The sequence below is a fragment of the Molothrus aeneus genome, chromosome 1 (assembly GCF_037042795.1).
Source record: "Molothrus aeneus isolate 106 chromosome 1, BPBGC_Maene_1.0, whole genome shotgun sequence".
Taxonomy (NCBI): Eukaryota; Metazoa; Chordata; class Aves; order Passeriformes; family Icteridae; genus Molothrus; species Molothrus aeneus.
In genome coordinates this window covers 58,190,634-58,215,055 of record NC_089646.1, presented here as the reverse complement: position 1 = coordinate 58,215,055, position 24,422 = coordinate 58,190,634, and the positions used below count along the sequence as shown (strand labels likewise).

At 41.1% G+C, this 24,422-nt stretch overlaps 1 protein-coding gene across 1 annotated transcript in view; it reads left to right on the top strand.

Annotated features, from left to right (window-relative positions):
* ITGA9 (integrin subunit alpha 9) overlaps positions 1-24,422 on the top strand; it is a 236,743-nt gene that overhangs the window by 5,611 nt on the left and 206,710 nt on the right. The window contains exons 2-8 of the mRNA XM_066557605.1: positions 2,521-2,648; positions 3,898-4,004; positions 9,951-10,074; positions 16,059-16,126; positions 18,378-18,507; positions 20,016-20,101; positions 22,662-22,730. Coding sequence (XP_066413702.1) covers positions 2,521-2,648; positions 3,898-4,004; positions 9,951-10,074; positions 16,059-16,126; positions 18,378-18,507; positions 20,016-20,101; positions 22,662-22,730 — 712 coding nt within the window. The remainder of the gene's footprint in view (positions 1-2,520; positions 2,649-3,897; positions 4,005-9,950; positions 10,075-16,058; positions 16,127-18,377; positions 18,508-20,015; positions 20,102-22,661; positions 22,731-24,422) is intronic.

Genomic DNA, 24,422 nt, shown 5'->3' with positions numbered 1-24,422 from the left:
CCAAAGTATTTAGATGGAAATGAGTTGTCTATCCAGGTCTGCTGAAAAGTGTCATGGTAGTTAAATGGGTGACTTCCTTACAACACTTAAGGCATTACATACAGAAACTAGTGAAAGAGTAAGGAAGTCTTTTTGTTGACAAAGGAAATATTCCAGTCTTGAACCTTTGAATAAAATTAAAGTAATTATTATGTAACAAATACTAACAAAAAACCATGTGAACAAACAGAAAACCTCCTGTTTCCCATCTTAGGGCATAAGTGAGCATGGATCATGCTAGATGAAGCAGTGGCTCTGCAAAGGCTTCAACTGCTGGGTTTTAGGTGCAAGAGTGAGAGAATGAGACAAAATCCTAAGATGACTTAGTATGTGCTGTTTGTGAAATACCAAATTTGAATGTATGGACATTCAAGACAATCCAAAATAAATGTGCCATTGGCACACATCACTGACTGCGTAATTTAGGCTCTGTTATCTCTATCTTTCATGTTGCAACCCAAGGTATCTTGTGCACTAGTTACTAAATCATATTTATTTTTCTTAGGTTAGAACAGAACTTGTTTTAAACTGGAGTTCGGTGTGACTTGTGTTATCTTACTGTTATAACAGGTCATAGAAACATGGTGTTTCTTTTTGCACTTTGAACCTGTAAGTCTTTAAGATCATGTTGGATCTCATGACTCTCAATAAGTGAATGTTATGCATTCATTGCCTGTGTAAATGAAATAACTGGCATTTGATTTAATATCTGCTGCCTGCCTAGTAGGATTTCCATTTAGAGCTATTTTTCAAGCTCCTTTGCACTTGCTCCCCAAGTATGCAGCCTTTGTAGTTTTTAGCAATTTAAGTATTTTGGACATTAATTCTTCTCACTTGTGAAAGCATGGTATGTGTAACAGAGTGCAAGAGTGCAATTCCATTAGAATTCTCCAAATGAAACAGTTTAGCCTATAAAATCTCAGAGAAAGTGGTCACTTAACACAGGTGTTTCTCATATTTTTGTAAATGTATCAGTTTTTTTTTACCACAGGACAGTTTTGTTGCATCCAAGATCCAAAAAGTGTGTCAGGAGTGGAGATAGGCCTCTGTTGTGTACAGATGAGGCTCTGATGCAGGAGAAGCTCTTTTGCATGACTCAGGTTGGCCCTGGACAAGTGCACACCTTGTGCCTTGGATCTCCTTGTGTGTACTGGGATGGTGATGATGAGTGGTGATTGGTATGGAGCTTTAGGTTGGAGGGTGAGGGAAAAGTTGTTAAGAACAGGGAAAGCACCAGTTTGGGGGTTGGTGCTGGGCTGTCCATCTGAGAGAGTTGTGTATGCAGGCTGACTTTGCACCAATAGCTCTTTAGTGGCTAAACCAAGAGCAGTGTCTCCTCAGTTAGCTGCTGCTGCCTCCCAGGTAGCAGCCTGGGTCTGCACAGGGAACTTCTGGAGCCCTAGCCCTTTAGAGATGTTTGCCCTTAGTTCCAGCCCCGGGCTTAACTTTAGTGAGGATTTTTGTACATTCAGGAGATCTGTCATGCATGACAGTACAAGAGAATTGCAGAACTGTTACTTAGCTACTTGGTGCTCCCCACTGCTCTCCTTGGAGCTGCCCTCCTCCTGCTTAAGCTACTTCTTCCTCCTCACCTGCCCAGGTCTGGGGTCACAACTGCTTGAGAAAAATTGTCCTTTTAATGAGGAGACAGTGAAATACTTGTGCATCAATACTTGTGCTTCCCCTGTAATCCTCCTCAAAAAGCATCCCTTAGGGCATAAGAAGATAGAAGCCTGGTTGTTAAATAAGTTTAACTAGATCCTAGCACAAGTGATTAAAAAATGCTGACCATCTTTCTTTTGAGGGTAACCCTATGGTCAGAGCAGGACATTGGTGCTTCCCAGAAACACTAGATCTCATGTGAGGTCCAGGTAAAGTCTTCACAGCCTTAGTGATAAATGTTGGTTGATAGCAATGTATTGTGGAAGAGATATGCTTGTATTGTTGGTTTGATTTCTTGCTGTTGTTTATTCAAGATGTAATTATATAAAATGTTCTGAGAATGGGGTGCCTCCACTTTCTGAACAAGCTTACAAATCTTGTGCTGCCTGGCAAGACTGCAGCCAGCAGGAGGTTCAGATTTTATCTGCTGTGTGTGTATCAGTTCTGGATTGATGTAGCTAAAACTGAGGAAAAATGGATGCAGATGCTGTTGTGCTCTTAATGCTATCCTAAAAGCTTTTGGAAGGTGTGTGGTGAGGGTGTGTCACTTTAAATGTGGTACAATCCAAATGGAAATTTTATTTGTTAAAAATATTTGAGCATTCACTGTGGAGAAGCACAGTGGTGTGAAGAAGCACAGCACTGCCTTTATTGTGTGTGGTGTTTTCAGTTTGTGAATCATTGTCATTGTTTTACAAGGTTGCTGAGAAAAGTGTTTTTGCTAGTGAAGCTCTAGCAATGTGAGCCTTGGTGGTGTTTGTGGATTTTTTTCCTTTCCTCCTGAAATTAATCACTTGTTGCTTTGTTTCTGGTTTCCAGGGTCTTGGTTGGTGCTCCCAAGGCAGAATCTAAATACAGCACCTCTGTTCAGTCCCCAGGAGCAGTGTTTAAATGTCGAGTTCATACCAACCCTGACAGAAGATGCACAGAACTGGATATGGGGAGAGGTGGGTAGTTATGATGTTGGGACAGTAGGAGGCAACCAAAAAAATCCAAACCACATGGCCAGCAGTCCTTCTTCCAACTTGAAATTGGCCCCAAAATATTGAGAGGCAGCCATCAGCCTTTCCTGATGGATTTTGAACACTTTAGCGAAAGTGTCGTATTCTCTTCAGCATTACAAAATAAGATCCCACTGGTGCTGGTGTCCTCTCAATGACCTTGCTGGCTCAGGTAAATGTGGATTTTTCCCTGCTAAACCCGAGCTTCTGTCTTTTTTTCACCTGCTTCAGCGTGGCTTTTCAGCATGTTGGTGACTATGTACGTGTTTTAGAGTGCTACTGCCTGCTCCAGGCAGTGCTGAAGTCAGAGTGCATGAGGTGACCCCAGGCAATGCTGTGACAGGCTCACGATATGTGATGTTATTGGTAATGTGGTGATCTATGGGTTCCCTCATAATACAGCAAATAATTTCTTAAGTTTACTTTTTGTACTAAAGTGGTCTCAGTGAGACTGCTTGTATGCCATTGCATGGGATCAGGGTTGACTTCAGTTACTCTGATGAACTGTCTGAGGCAGGGGAAGGTGGAGGCCTAAAGTAAAATTATGATCTAAAACTTCCTGCTGGATAATGATGGTAAAGAATGAAGCATTTTAATATTCTGGTGATTCAGAATATTAAAGAAATCAGAAATTTCTTTCTGATGACATGTTGCTTTTTCTGCCTTTATACAATAAGGCATTGTTCATCTTGTACTTACACTAAGTAGAATTTCTGTTTATGAAGTTTAGATGTGTTAAGACAGCGTTTTGGCTAAGTGGTTTGTCCTCTACCAGATTGTAAGTTGTCATGGATTCATGAGTGCTGCCTGACAGGACTATAGATCTCAGCCTCATTTTTTTTTTTAAGTGCCCCTGATCTCATTTTCAAGATTGCATTCAGGAGGCAATCTGATACCTCTCCCATTGACTCAATGGTTTGATGGTTCATTTAAATAGAGCTGTGAACATAGTGTGATAGCTGCTGGCTGCTGGGGACAGGGTCTGTCCTCAGCTGTTTATGTGTATGGTGCCACTTAGGAGTGAGAACATTGCCCCAGTTAATGCATTCAAGAACTAATAAAATAATCAGGATGCAGGGGGAAAGAAAAGCATTGTCAAATGTTTGATGCAAAATCTCATTTTTTGTCAGGATTCTTTGGTAGGTATTTAAAACTCATGGTCCTTGCCTTGCTGCCTTTCCCTTTTTTTCTATAGGCAATTCTCGGGGCATGCTCTGTGGAAAGACCTGTAAGGAAGACAGAGATGATGAATGGATGGGTGTGAGCCTAGCTAGACAGCCAAAGGCTGGTGGAAGTGTGCTGGTAAGTCCATACTATTCTTTGATCTCATTAAAAATGTAGCTGCTGCCTGACTAAGCACATCAGGATTGTGTTGGCAGTGACTGACAGAGTCCAGGCAGCAGATTTTGTAGTCCCTTTCTTCAAGCAGAAGTGAACCCCAGCCAGAGGACATGATTTATAGAGGGAGGATTCCAAGCCATCACATCTGACTTGTGTCAGCCAAGGACTTCCTCCTAATCTGAGGATTTATATCTTTGAACTGAATAAATACAATTTGTCTGGGAGGTATTCTACTAATTTGTTCTTTTTGTAGTTTTCCTGTGTTTATGTAGGAAATATGAAAGCATACATTTTCCTTGAGCATATCAGTTGCATCTGAAAATTTACAAGGAAAAATGTAAATTGCTCTTTGTGGCCATATTTTTCATTTATCTATAATAATTTCTTATTGAGAAGGTAGAAGAGTTGCAGATAGAGATGTCTTAACTGTGTGTGGGTTGACTTACTGTTTTCAGTGCGGTCACTATGCACATAGACAGGACAAGGAGAGCAGATATGATCCTTAGGATGTGCAATGTTTCTTTGCGAAACTTTTCCTGTGATAATGTAAAGAGTCCTGGGCAAAACCCTTTCTAGAATGCGTGGGTATTTTACATTATGATTCTACATTTATTGTCTGTACATACATCCATGGTTGGGTTCTGACTGTCTACCTGAGTGAGTGTGTCTGTAGGGAAGTTAACAGAAATAAAAAGAATTTTGCAGCAAAGTGTTGTGCATATTATATGTGGAAGGCAAATATCAAGGTTGTATCAGGGTAACCTTGACAGCAGTCTAATTCTAAACAGCACTGTTTGTGAATAGGAAACTTTCAGTTGGCCCCATCTTTCCAATGATATAGAGGACCGCCCTTGTATGGAACATCAAACTGTCAAAAAACTGCTAGTGAGAAAGATCTTGTGCAGTGATTACTGTACCAATCACCTGTAAAAGGCAAGAGGACAAACCTGCTTCCCTCAAAGACTTTTTTTAAAATATGTGCTTAGGGTACAGGTACTTATGCCCCAAATCCTTGTGCACCAACTTCCCTGTGGGTGAACAGGTAGGTTTGATACCTTTCTGTCACAGTATTGTGATATTTTTTGCCTCATTTCTCTTGGTATATACCTTGTAAGTGTGATAGGGGCTACCTTTACTTTTCTTAGATGTTTTAAACATGTTCAGGACTAGAGGAGGAAGGGAGAAAGAGGGGCATAAATAATATACACTGTAAACATATACAACAGAGGATAAAATTAATTCAAGGCATTCATGCTAGTGTATGCAATTCATATTTTCAGGGTGTATCCTGTGCTGTATGTGCTCACTTCTGTGTGACAATTGAGGAGTAACTTGCATTTATCAGGATAACACTACCCTTGAGAGACTTCCTTTTCATTGTCCAGTTGTCAGGCTGACATTCATCCTAATTAATTTTTGGAAGGTTGTTAATACATTTTTAGGCAGCTCTTAATTTCTTGTCCAAACTATATTTTAAGAATAGCGGATTTTGTGTATTTTGGTTCAAAGGGAAACAGGTTGCAGCTGATGCTTAGGGGTCGTCTCCCTGGAGAGAAGCAGTAATTGAAGGGAATGCTGGTGGGGCAAAAGGCCAGGCAACTGCCAAGGTGGGTGCTGCCTGGCTGAATGGAGGCTACAAGGATGAGAGACATGGGCGGTCTTGCATTAGTCTGAGGGGGTAGAAATTTCACACATAAAGCAGGTTAAAAGTGAAATGGAGGTAAAGTAAAATACACAGCTGGTAGTATGCTTGTTTCAGTGCAGGTTAGGATGGTAAAATGTCTCCACAAGTGACACTGATTTAAAAAAATCTTGATCCAGGGCTCTGACAAGATTATGCTGCCCCTCACCACATAGACCATGTCCAGATGCCGGAGAATATTTAATGATATAATTCTCATTATTATTTATCACCAAAGTCTTAAACTACTAATTATACATCTGTGCGCATCTGTGTGTAAACAGAGCCTGAATTGAATGCATATAGATTCCTTTGTGGAAGGAAATTACCTGGATGTTTCAGGCCATTGTTGCTCTCTGTTTTGAGAATTTTTACTGAAAAAGATTTGTGATTTTTCCACAGATGGTTTTCCATACATGTGCTCTTCTAATTTTAAGGATTAGCATTTCTTTAAAATGTAGCTTTTCTTTGAGGCCCATTTGAAAAACTGGTTTTCTGAGAAGATGTGTCTGAATATGTGTTCATAGCTGTATTTGCCAATTTTTTTTTAAATTGCTAGATAACATGAGTGTGTTTCTTTAGTTAGGAATGTGTAGAGTTTATATTGTCAGACATTGCAGCTATATTTACTGCATCCCCTCCAGGAATTCCTTTAAGCAGAGTAATATCTTTCTGGTCAGTAGCCCTGGGTGGATTGTTGGTTTTTTTTTTTCCATAAACAAATGTAATTGCCTGTGTGAAATATTCATGCTCTTGGCATCCTGTGTTAGACTAACTAGTCACACAGTTTAATTGTGGGTTGTATAAAGAAGTTGATGCTTTTGTTTTGTAGCTGCTTAGTGGCCTAAATTTTTTCTGATCAGCCTTCCCCAGTTGCCTGATAAGAGTACAAGCTACGATGGCAACAGGGCAGTAGGGAAGGTGAGGAGCATGCCAGAGGGCTTTAGTTGGTGTTTGGTAAAAGGTAGATTGTGTTTGAGCCCATATTGTGCCAGGATGTTTCTAAACCAGAATTTGGTGTTTGTGTGATGGATTAAATAGTAAAGCATCAAACAGCGAGGTTATAAACAAATGTAGGAGTAAGATTGAATGAGAGTTTTTTGTCCTTGGATACACTATCAGTCAGTCTGCATTAATCTCAGTACTGCAATAATACATCTGAGATTGACTGCTCTTTCCAAACTGAAACAGCAAAATTCCTCCTTTTATGTCTGCTGGGAGAGGAACCAGGGGTGTTGCATTGTGACTGGGAGATAAGCCACATCCTTCAGTCTTGCTCTTCCTAAATACCTGCCACTTCTGTCATTCTGTTGCTCTTCCTGTGGAGCAAAGCTGGTGGCTGCAACAATATGCAAAAGAGCCAAGTGTCAGCAGTTCTGAAATGGCCTATTCATTATATTGCAGTACTGCAGTGTCGGCCATCAATAGATACCTCATCTTGCTTTGCTCAGAAGCATTTTATTTTGCTTCAAGGGTTTGCATCATTTCTCCCCTGTTCTGTGGTAGAGCTGGAACCTGTACCCCAGCAGCAGCTGCTGAGCACCAAAGTATGCTGATGATTTCCTTATTGCACAGGGACTTACCTATAACTTGCATCAACTTACCTATAACTTGCATCTAAAAACAGGGTGCAGAGGTTGTCAGTTGTTTGCAATTGCCTCAAATTCAGGTGACTCACTTTGTTCCAAAGACCTCTTGAGACATGTGCTGTTGCTGCCAGAGAAGGAAGCGTGTAGCCACATCACCTTGCCTTGTCAACATTGAATGATACAGTGACAGTTGTTGTAATCAACTCTAAATGCTTTTGAGAAGACAGAAAAAAAAACAAAATCAGATATGTTGTGGTAGGGAGACAAATGTGCTGGTTGTCTGGCTACAGAGAAATGAGTTTTGAGGAGGAAGAGGAGCTGCTGGACTCGTGTCCATTGTAAAAATGTAAAATTCTGTAGCAGTGGCACAAGGAAGTCTGGGGAAGCACTAACTCAGGTAACCAAGGAAAGTTCATGCCTTGAAGGTTTGCAGATTAAGGCAGTCAGGGGTGAACTATAGTGTGCCTGAATACACATCGTGATGAAGGTACAGAAAAGTGGTCATTAACTCAAGACTTAACAGATTGGTTTAAGTATGTCCAGAATTGCTAGACTGAGCCCGTAGCCTCTAGTTGATTTTGAACATACCTCTTACCCAGCAGCAGCTTTTTCTCTCCTTATATTGTTTTATATTTCTTGGCTTCTGCACCTCAGTCCTGAGCAAAGCCACCTGCTTGTGATGAAATGCTGCTGTTCTCCCTGACTCCATTGTTTGTACTCTTCTGAGAGAGATTAATTAGTAGGTTAATTTATGTGAGTGTCTTGCAGTTTCTGAAATATAAAATATCAAGGAATTTATAATACCACAATCCTTTATATTTCCAAAATTTTAAAAAATACTTTTGGCCTGTTTCCATTTGAGCTTATATCCAGAGTTGGGATTGATGATTCTGTTGCTGTAATGGTATGTGTATTTATGGCATTGTCTTTGCAACGGTTGTGCCTGTTTGTGCTCACAGATCCATCAGGAGAGAAGCTATTTCCTGGTTTGCTGAAAATGAGTGTTTCACATGTTGATTATCTATTGCTGTTGAATTTTGAATGAGTAGTGCGTGGGGATGGAAATCATAACTGAGCCTCCTCAAAGTGCATCCAGGAGTCTCCAAAGCTGCTCCTTATTGTGCTTCTCACATGCATTTGTGAGCTGAGTCCCCTCAGAAGAATTCTTTGCATCACAGATGGCAACCTGCAGCATGCAGTGTGGTGCAAAACTTTCTGTAGCCCCCAGAGCCCCTCACTGTCCCTAGTGATAGCCATGTGTGGAAATATGTGCCTCTCTTTGGGTACAGGAAATTAGGAAAACAATAAATATCAAATGTATCACTGCTAACAGTAGAGCAGGTTTTGCACAATGGATTTTGCTCTTTGAGAGTAGTATTACCTATTTATATCTTTCTGGACATAAGTATATTGAAATCTGTTGGTGGCTGGATTGAATTTTGAGCTTCTCAGTGGCCAATACACTTCCCATGTCCTTTAGCGGAGAGGTGACACAGCTGTGCCTGCTTTATGAGTGGATATAATTTTTAACAATGTTGAGATGCTCCTATGGGCAGCTCTGAGGTGCTGAAGCAGAAAAGTGGGATAGCACATAGAAATGAAAGACAGAGGGTATCTCATCTGGGGAGGATGGAGTCAAATATGGGATTTGTGAAGGGGATTGATGCAAAGTGTCCAAGAAAAGACAAAGGCATGTGGAGTAGATGATTTGTAGCATAGAGGCTTGGTCTGTTGGCATGGAGTTAATCCTTAAATAATATAAATTGACACATCTACAGTGACTTAAGTGTAGACTCGGACCAGCTGGAGATATGGTCTGGCATGTGCTAAGTTCAAAGCCATTGTTGTTTCACATTTCCTTTTCTTTTATTCCAAATAAATCCTGAGCAGAAGCCAACTTGTGGTTTGGCTGGCAGCAATGCAGTGTTAGTTTTTGGAGCAAATGGGTTCTGAGAAGTTGTGAACCAGGCTCTACATTGCTTGCATGTGTGCCTGTGTGTGGCAGTTGTACTGAGCAAGTGTCTGGTGAGTCCTGTTTTTCAGAATGATCTCATTCTTCACGATAAAGCTCTGCAGCTTGTCTGCACCTTGGCTAAAGTTGCCACTCTTGTTGCTACAAAGTCCTTGGTATTTTCAATTAAATTCACTACCAGTAAGCAAGGCTCAGCACATCTGTCACCAGAGCACAGAGCTGCCTTTCCCAGTAGAAACCAACCTTTGACTCACAAATGCATTATTTGGTGGTTTAACCTTCTGAGTATTCTCAGTGTCTTTATTCCTGTTTTTCATCTTTTGCTGGGTTCTGTTCATGCATCTTTAGTTAGAAAAGCTTTGCTGTCTGCAAGGATTCATACACAGTCAGAGATTTTGAAATTTCCAGCATAGGCTCTGAGACTTCTTGTCTTCCTAGTTATACACATGTGAAGGCTGAGATCTGAGCTGCCAGGTCAGACAATGTCCTGAGCTGCAGAAGGTAACAATGAAAAGATACTTCAGAAACAGTGGAATGTAAGGAGAGTACAGTGGATTTCTGGGGTGAAGGTGATGCTGAGTGGTCCTATTCATGCATGCTTTGCCTTGGTCAGAGTGATCTCCTCTGACTCTGGGCCAGTAACCCATGTTATATGATCTGTTTAGGCATGTGCACACCGTTGGAAAAACATCTACTATGAGACAGAGTACATCTTGCCCCATGGCTTCTGCAACATCATTCCTCCTGACCTGCAGTCCAAAGGGAGGAAGCTCTTGCCCTGCTATGAAGGTAAGGAGTCAGGCCAGAAGTGGAGCTTATAATGTCCCTTGCTATGCTTCTAATAATACAGTAACCTTCAGTACTGATTTTTTTTTTCTTTTAAACCTGTGACTGCCTTGTGGCCCAGCTGTGGTGGTGGTTGGGTTTTGGATGAACTTGGCAGAATAGCACAATGACTGGATTCTGTGGCTGGTAAAGTGCATGGTTGCACTTTACTGGAGGAATAGAAAGTTTCTGAATTGTGTTTTGAGGCAGCAGCTCTCCCCTTAGGTAAATAATAAGAAGATACTGCTATGAGCTTGGCCTTTTGTGCTTCACTGTGACATGGAATAAAAATCCTCAATTATGTTGCAATCATGAACCAATTTGCCTATCTTATGGAAACACTTCCATTTTTATATTGTCATTTATCAGAAGATTGGGATGTGGGACAGGGAGGAGGGTTGCTTTCCTCACTTTGGGGTACTTTGCAACAATTTATATTAAATTGCTGCTGTGTTAAGGTCTGGATTTGAGGTGGATACAGAGGGATGGCTTCAGCTCTGAGCCATGGATGGCTTTTGGTTCTGCACCAAATCCCACGTGCCATCATTTTAATTTCTCCTTCTCTAGTGCATGTGAAACTTTTACATCATGTTTCCATTTTTAAAAGACTTCAGAAGATAGAGTCTCCTTGGCCAAAAGCAATTAACTGAATAAGAGGCACAAATGTACTGTTAGGTAGAAGATATGGTATCTCCTAAGATTCTTGGCCTTGAGAGGAATGTTTTGGGGAAAGCACCCTTGCTTCCTCCTTTCTTTCATTTCTTCATTCTAGGAGCCTGAGGAAGTGGGCGAGTTTGGAGGACAAAATACAGCAGGGTTTGTTGTGGGCAAGACCTCTGATTTTACTTCTTTGCTTTTAACCGTTTGCCCTCCTGTCTGTAGCTGGCAGCAGCTGGCAGCAGGCTTGCTGCCGGCATTAGTAAATTGGAGAGGGATAAGGCAGTGAATGTCCTGGCAAGTTTCTCTGTTGCTATCGAGTGGCCAGGTCTGAGCTCGGTGGCCTGTAAAGCCAGGGCTGTGACAGAGGTGTGCCCATTTCATGCTCACTGTTCTGAGGTGGCTCCTCACCTTCCTCTGGGCTTTGCTTAGGAATCTGCCATTGCAAACCTACACACCTTTTGGAGATGGCATATACTTGTGCATTGATGTTTTCCTGCCCTGAAATTGGTCATTATTTGATATGTGAGAAGTTTTGAGGGACTTGTACCAGCCATGCTAGCTGTTGTGCAGCATAGTATATAAAAGCTATGTAAGCCTTCCTGTAGTGGGTACTGTTCTGTTGTATTTGTCCTTCCTTGCCTCTCTGCCCTCCTTGTTAGTGTCAGAAAAATCAGGATAAGGCCTCTCACTGATGTTATACACTGCAAATCATCTGATATTAACTTTATGGACATTGTGCACATACAGGAATGCCAATGGGGCTCCCTCTGAGCCTTTGTTACTGCTCCTGCACTGCCTGAAGCCATGGTGGGGATGTGGTTTCTGGAAGAGAAGAATCACTTGTGTTTATCTATGCGTCATGTTTTTGGAGTAAAACTGCTGTTAATCTGACAGGATATTTGCCAGGAATTGCTAAAAAATAGAAATGTGTGGGCCTAGTACATGTAGAGCAGCCAGTGGAAAGTTGGCAGGGTTGATGCAGTACTACGCTGGCTTAATTTCACTGCATAGTAAGGTGAAAATTGAAAGTTTGGGACTGATTTCCACAGCCCCCTGCCACATCAGACATGAAATCACAGTGTCACAAGGAATGGCTGCATTTGTTTACTCCCGATTCTTTAAATTTCAATAAAACAAGCTCCAAGAGAGATAGCTGTGGTATATCACACGGAGGAGTTCATTGTTTAAGGTTTGCTGTGAAATAAGTTTGCAGTCATCCTTGTAACTTTTTTTCCTTCACTTTCTGGAAGGAGCAGAATAATTTTCCTCCACTGACACTGATAAATGGCTAGTGCAAGGCATCGAGTCTGAAGTGCTTCTGCACTGACAGCCTCTGTGGCCATTGCTGGGAGGCTGCCAGACCTGTGGCTGCAAACCCTGCACTAGGACAGATGCCTTTGCCCGACAAGATTCCAGTGTCTCAACTTTCTCTGGATCTTGCCATGTGCAAATAGGGGTAGACAGTAGTGTGCCTGCTTCCAGAAGCCTTGTTTTTAGTGCAAATAAGATGATAAGCCTCAACAGGTGAGGAGTGCAGGCCAGCTGAGTGCACATCAGTGTCTATCCACGGAGAAAATGGAAATTTCCTGACTAGATGGCACTGGTGCAACAGCATAGTAGTCGCAATCCATTTTATTCTTGCCTGTCTTCCCTGAAAGGGCTGACAGAAGTCTGGAATTGAGAGATAATTAGAACACAGCAACAAACTTAATAGTGAAATACAATCTCTCTGAGTAGGAACTAATCTGGTTTAGATGGGCTGGATGTGGTATAGCTGCTTTATGGGGCCACAGTCTTTCAGGCAATACTTTCAGTTGGTTATTTTTCCCATAGTTTAAATGGCTTTCCAAAAAAGGGAGCTGCCTCTTCATTCCCCCAATGCATTCAGTTTACAAAAAACGATGGTTGTGTGTACTGTGAGAGGCAGTCCAGCTGATGAGGAGAGCTGGAATGGTTTCCTACTCCTCTGTGGTAGGAATTGATGGTGGAAGTGGGGAAGACTGATGATCCCTTTGGTTAGTAAGTAAGGGGAACAGCACATGCTCATATTCCTTGCATCCAAAAAAAAAGTAATTTTTCCCACGGGTCCAAACCACATTTGGTTTTCTGGGAGCCATCAAAACATCCCTGCTTTGTGGTGGCAACTCAGTATCTCAATGCTAGGTCAGAAAGATTACTACTGTTTCTTCCTAGAGTAGTGAAACACTGTAATATAGGAAAAAAAAGCTTTCAGCGCATGTGATATTTTACATGTTTGAGGATGATAGATATTCTGTAACTTAGTTTATATTTTGGCATTCAATTTTGCTTAGAGACTGGCAGAGAGTTTTGTTCAAAGAAAAAGTTCGGGGGCATTTACCTTCAGAATTGTTGCACATCAAAGCTTATTCTTTTTCCTTGTGTGTTGTTGTATGCAATTACTCCATCCTCCATCTCACTTTTCTTGTAACCTGAGATCATCCTGGCTGCAAACCAATGCCATCTTCTTCTCTTTTTTCTTCAAAGTTGCACAGGTCTTCCAGACTCAACCTTATCATGCTGCTTTGCTGTCAGCTGTTGCTGCAGCAGTTTCATGGCTTGCAGTCTCTGTAATCAGGAATGCACAGCAGTCGGCAGGGAGACAAGAAAGAATAAAGAAGTGTAGAAATAACAAATTTGCTCTTGATTGCAGTTATTGCCTGGAGCTATGTGAAAACAAATAAATTTAATGTCCTGCAAAGGTTGTTATTCAGGCATACAAAAACTGTGAGCTGATAGAATAACTGCACAATTTCCATCTAGTTGGTTGCTTTACTTCATGGCTGGCTGGCTGGCTGGCTATGTTGTATGAGTGACATGTGTCGCTACCATGCACTGAAGTGGAGGTGAGGTAGAAGCAATCTTGGTTTCTTCTTGGTTTCATCCCTTTTTGAGCTCATCTATTGCTTGGGAGAGGCAGAGTGGCTCTAGGGAGCAGACAGAGGTCTATGATGCTGGGATGTGACCATCTAGGATGACTGGCACCCCTTGGCCATGGATACATGGATGGAAAGGATATTGCTTGGATGTGGAGTCAGGTGTACATCACTGCAGATGGGAGTTAGGGGAGCAGATAAGAAGGGGTAGTTTTGTGCTGAAAGGGTTAGGCAGAAATCCAGTAGCCCAGTGTCTGTCTGTACTGGGCTGCTGGCTTGTTGGGGAGGACTATATCTCTCTTGATTCTCCCCAAAATTGGTGTGCTGATCTCTTCTCTGTGTCACTAGAGCTTTAAATTCTCAAACAGCTCCCATGTCTGAGGTGTTTGGGCCTCCATGCTTACATTTGCACTTATGAAATGTCATGGCCTTGGCATTGAAGACTGAAGCAAATAGAGCCTGAAGACAGGAAGAAAGCAAATGTCACCCCAGACTTTTGGGTTGCCATTATGGGCAACCAAAGAAGCCATTCAATATTTCAGCCTTCTCTGCAATTTCTCTTGCAAGGGGTCCCTGTTTCCACTCAGCAGTGGAACCTACATTTTATTTAGTACCCTTTTGTTGTTGATGTATCTGAAGAAGCCCTTCTTGTTACCTTTAATATCTTTCACCAGATTTAATTCTGAATGGGCTTTGACCTTCCTCATTGCATCATGCAAGGGTGGGGATCTTGCTGTAGTGAATGCATGGCTTTTAGGACATGCACAGAATTATTTTTCAGGAAATGCTGGTGGGAGAAATCTCTTCTCCTTGTCTCTCTTAATGAAAAAAATGTTCACATTGATAAAAAAATATTTTTCCCCAGGCAAGTACTGGAGAATCTGTATATGGAGAGGTAGCAGTTCAGAACCCCAACACTTGCTGAATAGTTAGGGGCTAATATGGGCTTCAGTTCTCAGTGAAATTGTCGTTTCACATGGGTTATCACTAGGAGACCCAGCTGTGCTTCTGGTCTGCTGGGATGCATATCACGTTGGCAGGACCCTACCTTGGCCAAGAGTGTTGGGCATTTGGACTGTAATTTGTGGATCAAGTCTCTATTCTGCATGGTGTCTCCAGCTGAACTTCTCCCTGTGCAACTGGTATGACCTCAGCAAATGTCTGAAATTCTGAACATCTTTATGATGTTAGGAAGAGGCTCTCTGTAGTACAAAAGGGAGGATGGTGTGTGTGTGTGTGTGTACATATGTCTACATAAAATATTTTGCAAGAAGGCAGCATTTTTTATAATTAATTCCTTCTGATCTTCAATAAGACAATATGCAACTCCAAAGGAACTTGCTTGGTTCCAGAGGCAGTTTGCTCATCAATTTCATTATAATTAATGAAGCTTAAAAAAAAAAAAGTATAAAAAAGTTTCACAGTTATCAGGTTATGTGTTAAATTGTTTCTGAACATGAATTACTGCAATATACAGGAAGTAGTGATAGTATGGTAGATATTTGAAAATAATGCTCTGGAAAACAACTGGAAAGGCTCTGATCCAGCTGTAAGTTTCAAATACTTCCGAGATGAAAATATTTGAATTAGGGTGGGGTGGAAAGTGATTTTCTTTTTTTTCTCTTTTTCCTGCTCCTCACCGTGAACTTAATGTATTCCTAGAAATATTTATTTTCTTATCATCAAAAAGATAAAGTAAAAATGCCTCAGGTTTGAGACGGCAAATGATTGCTATGTAAAATCCATAAACAAAAGCTGTAGGGTGCTGGTTGGGTTCCCTGTGAACTGGGAGCTCTAAGCACATGGCCATGAAAAGCAGTATCCTGCAAAAGAGACTGTTGTCTGATCCAGTAGAAACACATGTCTTTTCCTCAGTCACTGTTTTCTTCCTGGAACTTGTGTCCTGAAGCATCCTCACCAGAAATGCTTCTGGGCACTTTGATGACTGTCATTTTAGGGGAATATCACTTTATTTCTCTGAGGTAATGGGCCTGAGAGTTAAACTTCCTAGAGCACAGTCTGTGGCACACAGGGATGTGCATCACTTTTTGCTCCCCCCCTTCTGAGCTGTGGGGATCTGCTACAGATGGCCTCCTCTAATGCACCTTTACTGGAGTGATGTTGCTGGTCTTTTCATGCTGCTGTGGCACTGCTTGTTTAGCATCTCTGTAGGGGCATGCTGGCCTCCCTCCCCAGCTGGCTCCTTGCGATACTCCCTGATGTGGGTGGGTATGCTGCATGCTGCATCTTGGTGGCTGTTCCACTGAAAACCCAGGAGCCCTGCATGCTGGTGTCTCTCCAGGCTGTGTGAGTAGAAACATAGGTGGCTCAGCTGAAGAGTGTGTGCTGTGCCAGGGATGACCACAGTTTGTTTTCTTCCCTTCTTCCATCCAGAGTACAAGAAGAAGTATGGGGAGGAGCATGGTTCATGCCAGGCAGGGATCGCAGGCTTCTTCACCAAGGTGAGCCGTGCATGGAAAGCTTGGGGTGGGTAAGTGGCTCTCCTGTTGCATGTCCCAGGAAGAGATTCCCAAGTATGGCTTGGACAGTGGGTTGAGTGCTGAGAATGGTCCCTTCCTGCCAGCAAACACTCCTTTGCCTTGTTTAGTTTCTCAGGTGTCTATTTCTTGCACAGTGACTGTACAGTGGTTCATACATATGTGCATGTGTCTCTCAAGGTCTGTGGACAAGTATAAATGAATTGACTCTGGAAATGTCTTCAGGGAATATTCTTATTATGTATATCCCAAAACTTGCATAGAGGTATTTCTCTGTCTGTCATTAGCTCTTTACTGTAAGTGATGATGTAAAAGTCTTTCTTGAATAATTTTGTTTATGTATGTGTACATGTGCATGAATATGATGCACATACATACAGAAGATAAACAGTTTTTTTCAGTTCTGGTACAGTTCTTTGTAGCAGCAAGATGGAGAAAAAAAATGTGGTAGAATATACACACCACAGTTGTTCTAAATACTTGACCACATTCTTTTCTGGACAGAAGTCTATCAGCCATGTTCCAGTTTTGTCAAGAATTAATTTGTTCCCTTATGCTTGGATTTTTTTCTTTTGTTAATGTTTCAGGGTTGTGCCTTTTTCACTTGTATGTTTTGGTTTTATTTTAAATTTTTTAAGAACACATACCCTCTCCTAATTATATATAGGCACTGATCTACAGAATGTATTGTCCAGACTGATACAAACAGAATAAAGGTATTCTCTTTCAGAAATTGCCTTTTGCCATTTTAGTAAACTGGGATGGAAGGCACTGTTGCCACAAGGGCACTGTCTGGTAACTGGATGTTAAGCCAGCAACAGCTGTTTCCTGACTTTTCTGCTCTCCCCAGCCTGATTCTGTTCCCAGGCTTAAATTTTCCTTTGCTACCCTAGTTCAAAAGATACCTTTGAACTTTTATCACATCAGTGTGATGGCAGCAGGAAATGCAGATAAATGGCCTTTTGGGTCAAACAGGAGATCCTCTATCCTGTATTCAGTGCTGTGGATGGTAGTTTTTCCTGTCAGTAAGTGATCTGACAGGTATGGCCCATTACAAGGAAAAAGCTATTTCTAAGCACATGCTGCTCTTTGGTTGGTTTTGTATTCCTGTTCCTGTAGTCATATTAGGAGAATCCCTTGTTTTACATCTCCCCCTAGCTGGAACTGGTCACCTGAAGGGGACTCGGATATGATAGCAATTTCCTACAAGGATGGCATCCACCCATGGCTTTGCATTGAATGGAGATGTGAGGAAAGCAGCTGTTCACATGTCTTCTTGGGGGATGGAGAACTTCCTGGGGTTAATGCTCCGCAGGCTTAATTTGGTCCCTTGCTGGAGGTATTTAAAACCACATCCAGGAGCAAGGTTTTTCTGCAAGGATGCTGGACGTTTTGGGACAACATTTTGTGAATTTCTCTTGAATGTAAATGTACTGTGGATTTTGACTCAAAAATACTATTCATGACCATCTACCTTTGAATGCTGGATGAAACTGTGCCTGATTTCTATGGTCTTTCAAAATGTTAAATCGGTCTGGTTGTCTGTAATGCTCCCAAGCCATTTTATGATGCTCTGATGACTCTTATATTCAGGTTGTCTCTCAAAGACCAGAGTGTCTGATAACAGAGCTGGGCAAAATGTTCCACCTAGGACATAACACACATCCTGCTTGTTTAGTGCATGGCAGCTGTTTAGCTTCACAGTTGTAAAATCAAAATCCTTTGTGCTGTTTCCATCATGTTTGGTTAGTATAGCATGTCAGCCAGTATCAGGGCATGATCTGTAGCTGAGTGATGGGCTCTGGGTGGGCTGAAGTACTTCTGGCTCTGGGTCTTCTGAAGGATGTTTGGGAAAGGCAGCAAGTAGAGAGATTTTTCAGAGAATTATCAGGGAGCAGGGATAAACTTGATGGTTAGTAAGGGATAAGCTTGATGGTTAGTAAGGTTGAGGAAAGCCTTCTGTTGCAGCAGAAGCGCTGAGCAGAAGTGGACTATAAAAAGGCAGTCTGTCACTAGGGTATATGCAGTGACCACCAGATTTGGGAAGAAGGAAGGATACTGTCCAAATGCACACAGAATGGAGGTTGTTACAGATAGACTTATTATTGGTGTTTTAAGTAAATATCCTGTCCCTTCTCTATTAATGTGTAAAGTTTTGATTGTTATTTTTTCCTCCTACCCTTTTCCTCACACACCTCCGTTTTTCCTGTTGTAGGAGCTGGTTATCATGGGGGCACCAGGATCTTATTATTGGACAGGAACTGTCAAAGTACTGAATCTCACTGACAACACATACTACAAGCTGAATGATGATGCTGTGATAGCCAGGAGGTACACATACCTTGGTAAGCAGCTCTCTACTGCTCACTGTGAATAGGAAATTGTCCAACAATGTGTTTCAAGGCTTTGATGCTATAAAGTTGGTAGTGTTTGTTTCTATGGTGATGTATTTTTATAAAAAGTGTGAAAAGAAGAATATTTGAATTAAAATGATACTTGTCTGGAAGCAAAGAAACATTCAAAATACTCAGTTTTTCTCTCCTTGTTCTAGCACCCTCCTCCCACACTTTGTTGTAATTGTTTGGACTAATATAGAAAAGGCATTTTAACAGCACATTGGATTGTGGTGGGCTTCTTAACATTCTTGCCTTTGCCCTGTAACAGGCAAATTTTTTGTTACTAGTTGAACTGCATGTCTGCTTACATGTGCCTTTAAAATGAGTGCAACAACTAATTACAGAATTTGTATTGCAGATGTATTTATTTCAACAAAAATAACACAATCTAAATGTGTTATTGGCAACTGAAGGAAGTTGAGAAAGGTTTGGTTATAGGTACATCTTTAACTCAATTGGTTTTACTTGCTCTAAAACCAGCTAATGTCCCTGAAATGCTTAATTTAAAGGCTTCCGATTAATCTGAAGTGCCTATGACTGTTGAGACCTAGAAGGCATTTCAGCAGGTTAATACTGTTTGACTAAAGTCTTGCACTGACCTCTCATTGTTCCCTTAACCTTTAATATTTAAGAAACCATAATTTTGTAGATACTGCTTGGTGATAGCTAAATGAAGAGTTAATGTTTACCTGTTTGCAGACATAAATAGGTTTTGCCACTGATAGGCTTGAACTATAGGGTTTACTATGTTGATGAGAGCCTCATAATTTGTAGCAAAAGAGCAAGGCAAATACCAAAGAGCCTTAGAAGGAAAGCTACTCTACTCATTTTTATTTAATATATATTATATCAATATATGAAATAAAGCTGAATCTTTCATCCTTTTCTTTCAAATACACCTTTTTTTCTTTGAATAATGGTCCCATTTTTCTTCTTTCCTTGAAAAAATCTTTTTGAGCTATTGACTTCTCTTTGCCTAATGTCCTTTTCTGTTTCCCCCAACGAAAAAGGAACATGATTTTCTAAGCCTTCCTGGGCAGTGATTTTAGCCAAAGGAGGACACTCCTGTCTGATCCAAGTGGGACTGTTGCTCTTTGACATGATACTTTCTCCATGGTCATATGATTGCTTTTCTCTTTTTGTGTATGCCTTTCCCTGTTTTACTGCTTCCCTCTCTTGACTTGCAGTTGGCAAACTGCCCCCAATATGAGCTCCTTGTGTCCCTTGGTCATCCCCACACACATGGCTTTCTTGTCTCAGCTTTTGGAAGGGTACTGGAGGGTGCACTCTCATTTCCCTTCCCCATGAACTTTTGAACAGAATATTGGTCTATCCTGAGCAGAAAGGTTGTTGAACTCTCAAGTACAGCCCTGGAGCAAGGAAGCCTTATAAGCCTGATCTGTCTGGTTGATGTGTTTTCCTGTCACAGTTATTTATTTATTTCATTTACTTCTCAGGATATGCAGTGACAGCAGGTCATTTCTCTCAGCCGACTACGACTGACATTGTAGGAGGAGCTCCCCAGGACGGAGGCATCGGAAAGGTGTGGCTCTTTATCAAACAGTAATGTGGGTTGGATGCAACACTGCATGAAATGTAATACTGGTTCAGTTCTAACGTGTATGAGAAGACAAGAATTTTTTGTCTGATGGGTAGTTTTGAGCACTGAGCAAGGGAGAGATGAGGTAGTTTGGTGAAGCTGTCAGATTTTCTCAACCCGTCCTTCCTGATACATCGCATCCTTTGCCCTTCTTCCCTCTCTTTCCCACCCAGTCCTTACAATACTCATTTTAATGAGACACAGACAAGATCTCTTTCACACTGCTTTTGTTTAGGTTTAGGTATCACTTAAAACTTTCCTAGAAATGAAAATACTTTTAAAAGAGAATTTGTCTTCTGCTTCTTTTATTCACACATTTGACTATTTCAGTATTTACTTCAAGATAACATCTCTAGTAGAATGAGATTAGGTGATTTGTTGCCATTTTTAAGCTTCATAATACTTTGATGTTTAGTGCATTAAGTCTGGGTTTTTGCCAGCTATACTTAGAAATCTTGGTGATAGTCTCTCAAGAAGGAAGGAAACAAAAAAGATCTTCCTATGGGCATATATGGGTTCAATGTCTCAAAGATGTAAAGAAGTGAATGGCTAGATGGAAATGGCTAGTGAGTTAGGCAAGCCTGGTTCTCCTGTGCTGAGTATCCACGTGCTGTTGGAGAAGCTGGTTGAGGGTGAGCACTGTGGCCTCTTATACTCTTCTAAACGAAAGGTGGAAAAAGTGGGAGTGGGGAGAGGGAGACAAGGAATGTAAAGGATCTGCTTTTGTCTCTCTTTCTTCAAAATGCAATCCTTTTGGGGCATTCCTGTCACTACTTGCTTGAGCAGAAGATATCCTGCAGCCCCCTTCCATCTTCCTGCCTTTGACTCTCATGCTCTTTAGTGACATGAGTCGTAGCTGAATCATGCTGTGAGAAGTCTTCACTACCAGGAACGCTATCCTGTTCAGGCAGATTATTTTTGATAGTGACCATGTCCTGGGGGAGCAGTGCAAGGGGAGGAAATGGGATAAAAGTAGAAGATTAACTTGGTACTTATGCCTGATCTGGCATGACTTGGGTGTACAGGAAATAGCAGCATCACAGTTGCTACTGAGAAGACATCTGCATGAGAAAGACATACCTTCCTTATCCCAGGTGTTCTGTTATGGCTGCTACAGTGCACCTTCCTTCCAAGCTGCTTTTCTGTGGAACAAATTTAATTTCTCTACAAGGAGGAGGGTGTGGAAACACACCTGCTAACAAGAGAGCCACAAGAAAGAAGCTGGCCCTGTAGTTTAACGACTACTGCTCCAGTCTCTAAAGCTTACATTATTGTCCCTTGGCATGGGATGTGGGTAGTAGGAACACATGGCAAAGTGTCGGTAAGAAGTGCTGAATACAGAACATTACAATGAGCAGTCCTGTTGTGCTTTCCAAGTACTCTAATAAGCTGATCTTTTCCACTTCTCTGATAGAAAGTGATTAGCATTGTCACACCTCTTCACTTAAGTTAAAGCCAAGATTCTTAATGACACTGGGTAATTTCTCCAAAGTCACAAAGATTGTCATTATTTAAGATTGGGTTTGGAGTTGAGACACCTGGCAACATGCTGTTGGTGCTAAACATGCCACTGCATAAGCCAGGGAGTCCTGTTTGCCCAGTATAGAGCAATTGTCCACAGTAAACCTGTGCTGTGTTCTTGACTGAAAACAGCTTTGAACTCTGTCTCACCACCTGTTAATAACTCACCACATTCCAGTGTTTGGCTCTTCCACATGGCCTTGGAAGTAAGAGATCTTCTGTCCCACAAAGTGTGTGAGCACCTTCTAGGAGGGAGTCTGTCAAACACCACAGGAGTCTCAAAGACTGACTGAACCAGTCTTTCTGTTGAAGGGAATCCCTTTCTACAAGCCATGTACTTCCCATCTGAAATTTTGGTACAAGACATATTCTTGAACTTGAATTATCAATACTTTTATCTCTGAGGATTCCAGATCAGCAGTTTCTCCTGTGGAAATGAGCAATGAATAGGCTGTATTTGAATAGTTTTCTGATTTAAAAATTGCTTCAGACAGAAACAGTGGAAATTTTTGTGGGTGGTCTGATTGGGATTTCTACACTCACTGTTGAAAGCATCATGAAGTTTGCAATGCAGTATGTGCAGGCACATTTTCTTGACAAGGCAACACTAGATAAGGGAAGGGGAGGAGCGTTATGCATTCTCAGTCTTTTGCCCTACTTATTTCCAGACAGTCTCCAGATGCCACTTATTTGAGAGTTGTAAAGTTGCCTGGCTAGGTGCTTTTAGGTGCACACATGTGCATATACATAAGTGAATCAAAAAAAGTAGGCAACAAGATAATATTCCAGTGTTTCTTATGACAAGCCTGTGATTTTTCAGGACAGTGGAGAACTCTGTGTCATCTTTAAAAGAAGACTGACCAGTAAAGTGGTCATGAAGTAGATCCTGGCAACAGTCATGATCATGATTTAGATATTATTTAGAAAGCACAAGTGCTTCATAGTTAGTATTGGTAAACTTTTTTCTTTTTTCACCTTTCAGGTTTATATTTTCAGAACAGACAGACAATCAGGCTCTCTAATAAAGATTTTTCAGGCTTCAGGAAAAAAGGTGAGCATTTATATATGTGTGTTTTCTATTAGGAGGGGGGTAGAGGGCATCAGAAATAATGGCAGAGTCATCCCGGAGCATCATTTTCATTCCACTCCTTCATAAGTTGTCCAGCAAACCCTCCCAGAAGAGCTAAACCTATTTTACAGATCAGCTGTATGCCATTTCTTCAGTAGCAGTCATGACTGCAATGTCTGCTCAATGTCCATGTGACTGAAATTGAAGGTCTTGCTGAAAATTGTAATAGTGGTTCTCTTTTGTTTTATGTGACTGTAGCAGTACCTCTGAGATGTGGGAAATTTAGGGAATGTTAGTGGGATCTAGCTTCTCCACTGTGGTGCTGTGTTTGAATGGGGAACGGCTTGTGTTCTTCATTTGGGGGCTTACTGGAGCTGTATTGCAGGAAAAACAAAATGGGCAGTATGTCTAGCTATAGGTAACAACAAAAAATGCTTTATTTAGGAATAACTTAGTGATTAAATGATACCTCTTATCTGGGGTCTCCTGTGTTCTTCTGGAAGGATAAGAAATACAAAAAAAAAAAAAAGTTTCTGTAGGCTTTTGGCTCTGGGAAGACCTGCTACCCTCAGGAAGAGCTAAAGTGTTTACTTGTATCCTCAGGTTAGAGTGTTACTATAACTTGTTATTTTTTTCCCAGCAAGACACAGTTGCAGTATTTAAAAACTGGCCTGGAATAGGGGATGCTAATTTACTGAATTTAATTAAATACATTTAATGAAACAAACCACAAGCATGTTTAGGTGCGTGGTGTGACTTGTATTTTAGGACCTCTCCAAAATTTTACTTTCTCTGCACTAGCAGAATTACAGACATCTTGAAAGGAAAAGACCTCCCAGTTCATCCAGGGCATCTCCTGTGTTTGATTGCTTCCTGTTAATTTCTTTCCCTGTTGAGTTTTAAATGTTTCTAAGGATGTGCTTCTGACTATTCATGAACCTAATAAACAGAGCCCTCAGAAAGTTTCCAAGTCTTAGCCAAAACTTTTTCCTTTTCAATTTAATTGCTTTACTCTTATATGTAACTTAACTAATCAAGTATTTACATCATTCAAGTACTTCTAGGGCTCTTTTTCATTAGCATCTTCTATAAATTCTCTAAAATCCAAATGAGAATTTTATTTTAAAAAGAAGGCTGTGCTAAATCACCTTTTTTGTTTGGTTGTTGTTTTTTTCTTTTGTTTTGTGGTAGAAGCAAAACCAGACCTGCTCAGCAATGAGCACTGCTTGGAGACCTCACAGCAATGAGCTCTCATAAAATGCTACATCCTCCCCAGTGGTGTGAAAGTTCATTGCTCTGACATTCTTGGTAGGCAGATATGAACAGCAGGCCAGTTTCTTCCTTCTTTTTTTATTAATGGAGGCTGAACTAGGAAATCAAATGCAGACAAAAAAAGAAAAATCAGTACCTTGTTACAAATGTTAAGCTTGCAAACTTCAGTTTCTTACCTGAACTGTGAACACTGTGAACTCACCCACGCTGCAGACATACCATGTTACAGTTAAGTAAATAATAGCTTTTTCCTGAAAACTGCCGGAATACATAATAAAATGCTTTTCATAACTTTTGTTCCTTACCCATGAGAAATCTACTCATGAGAAATTTCTTTTAAAACCTTTTTGGATTAAAAAAATAAATAAAAAATCCACAAGGGAACTTAAGTTACAAAAATAA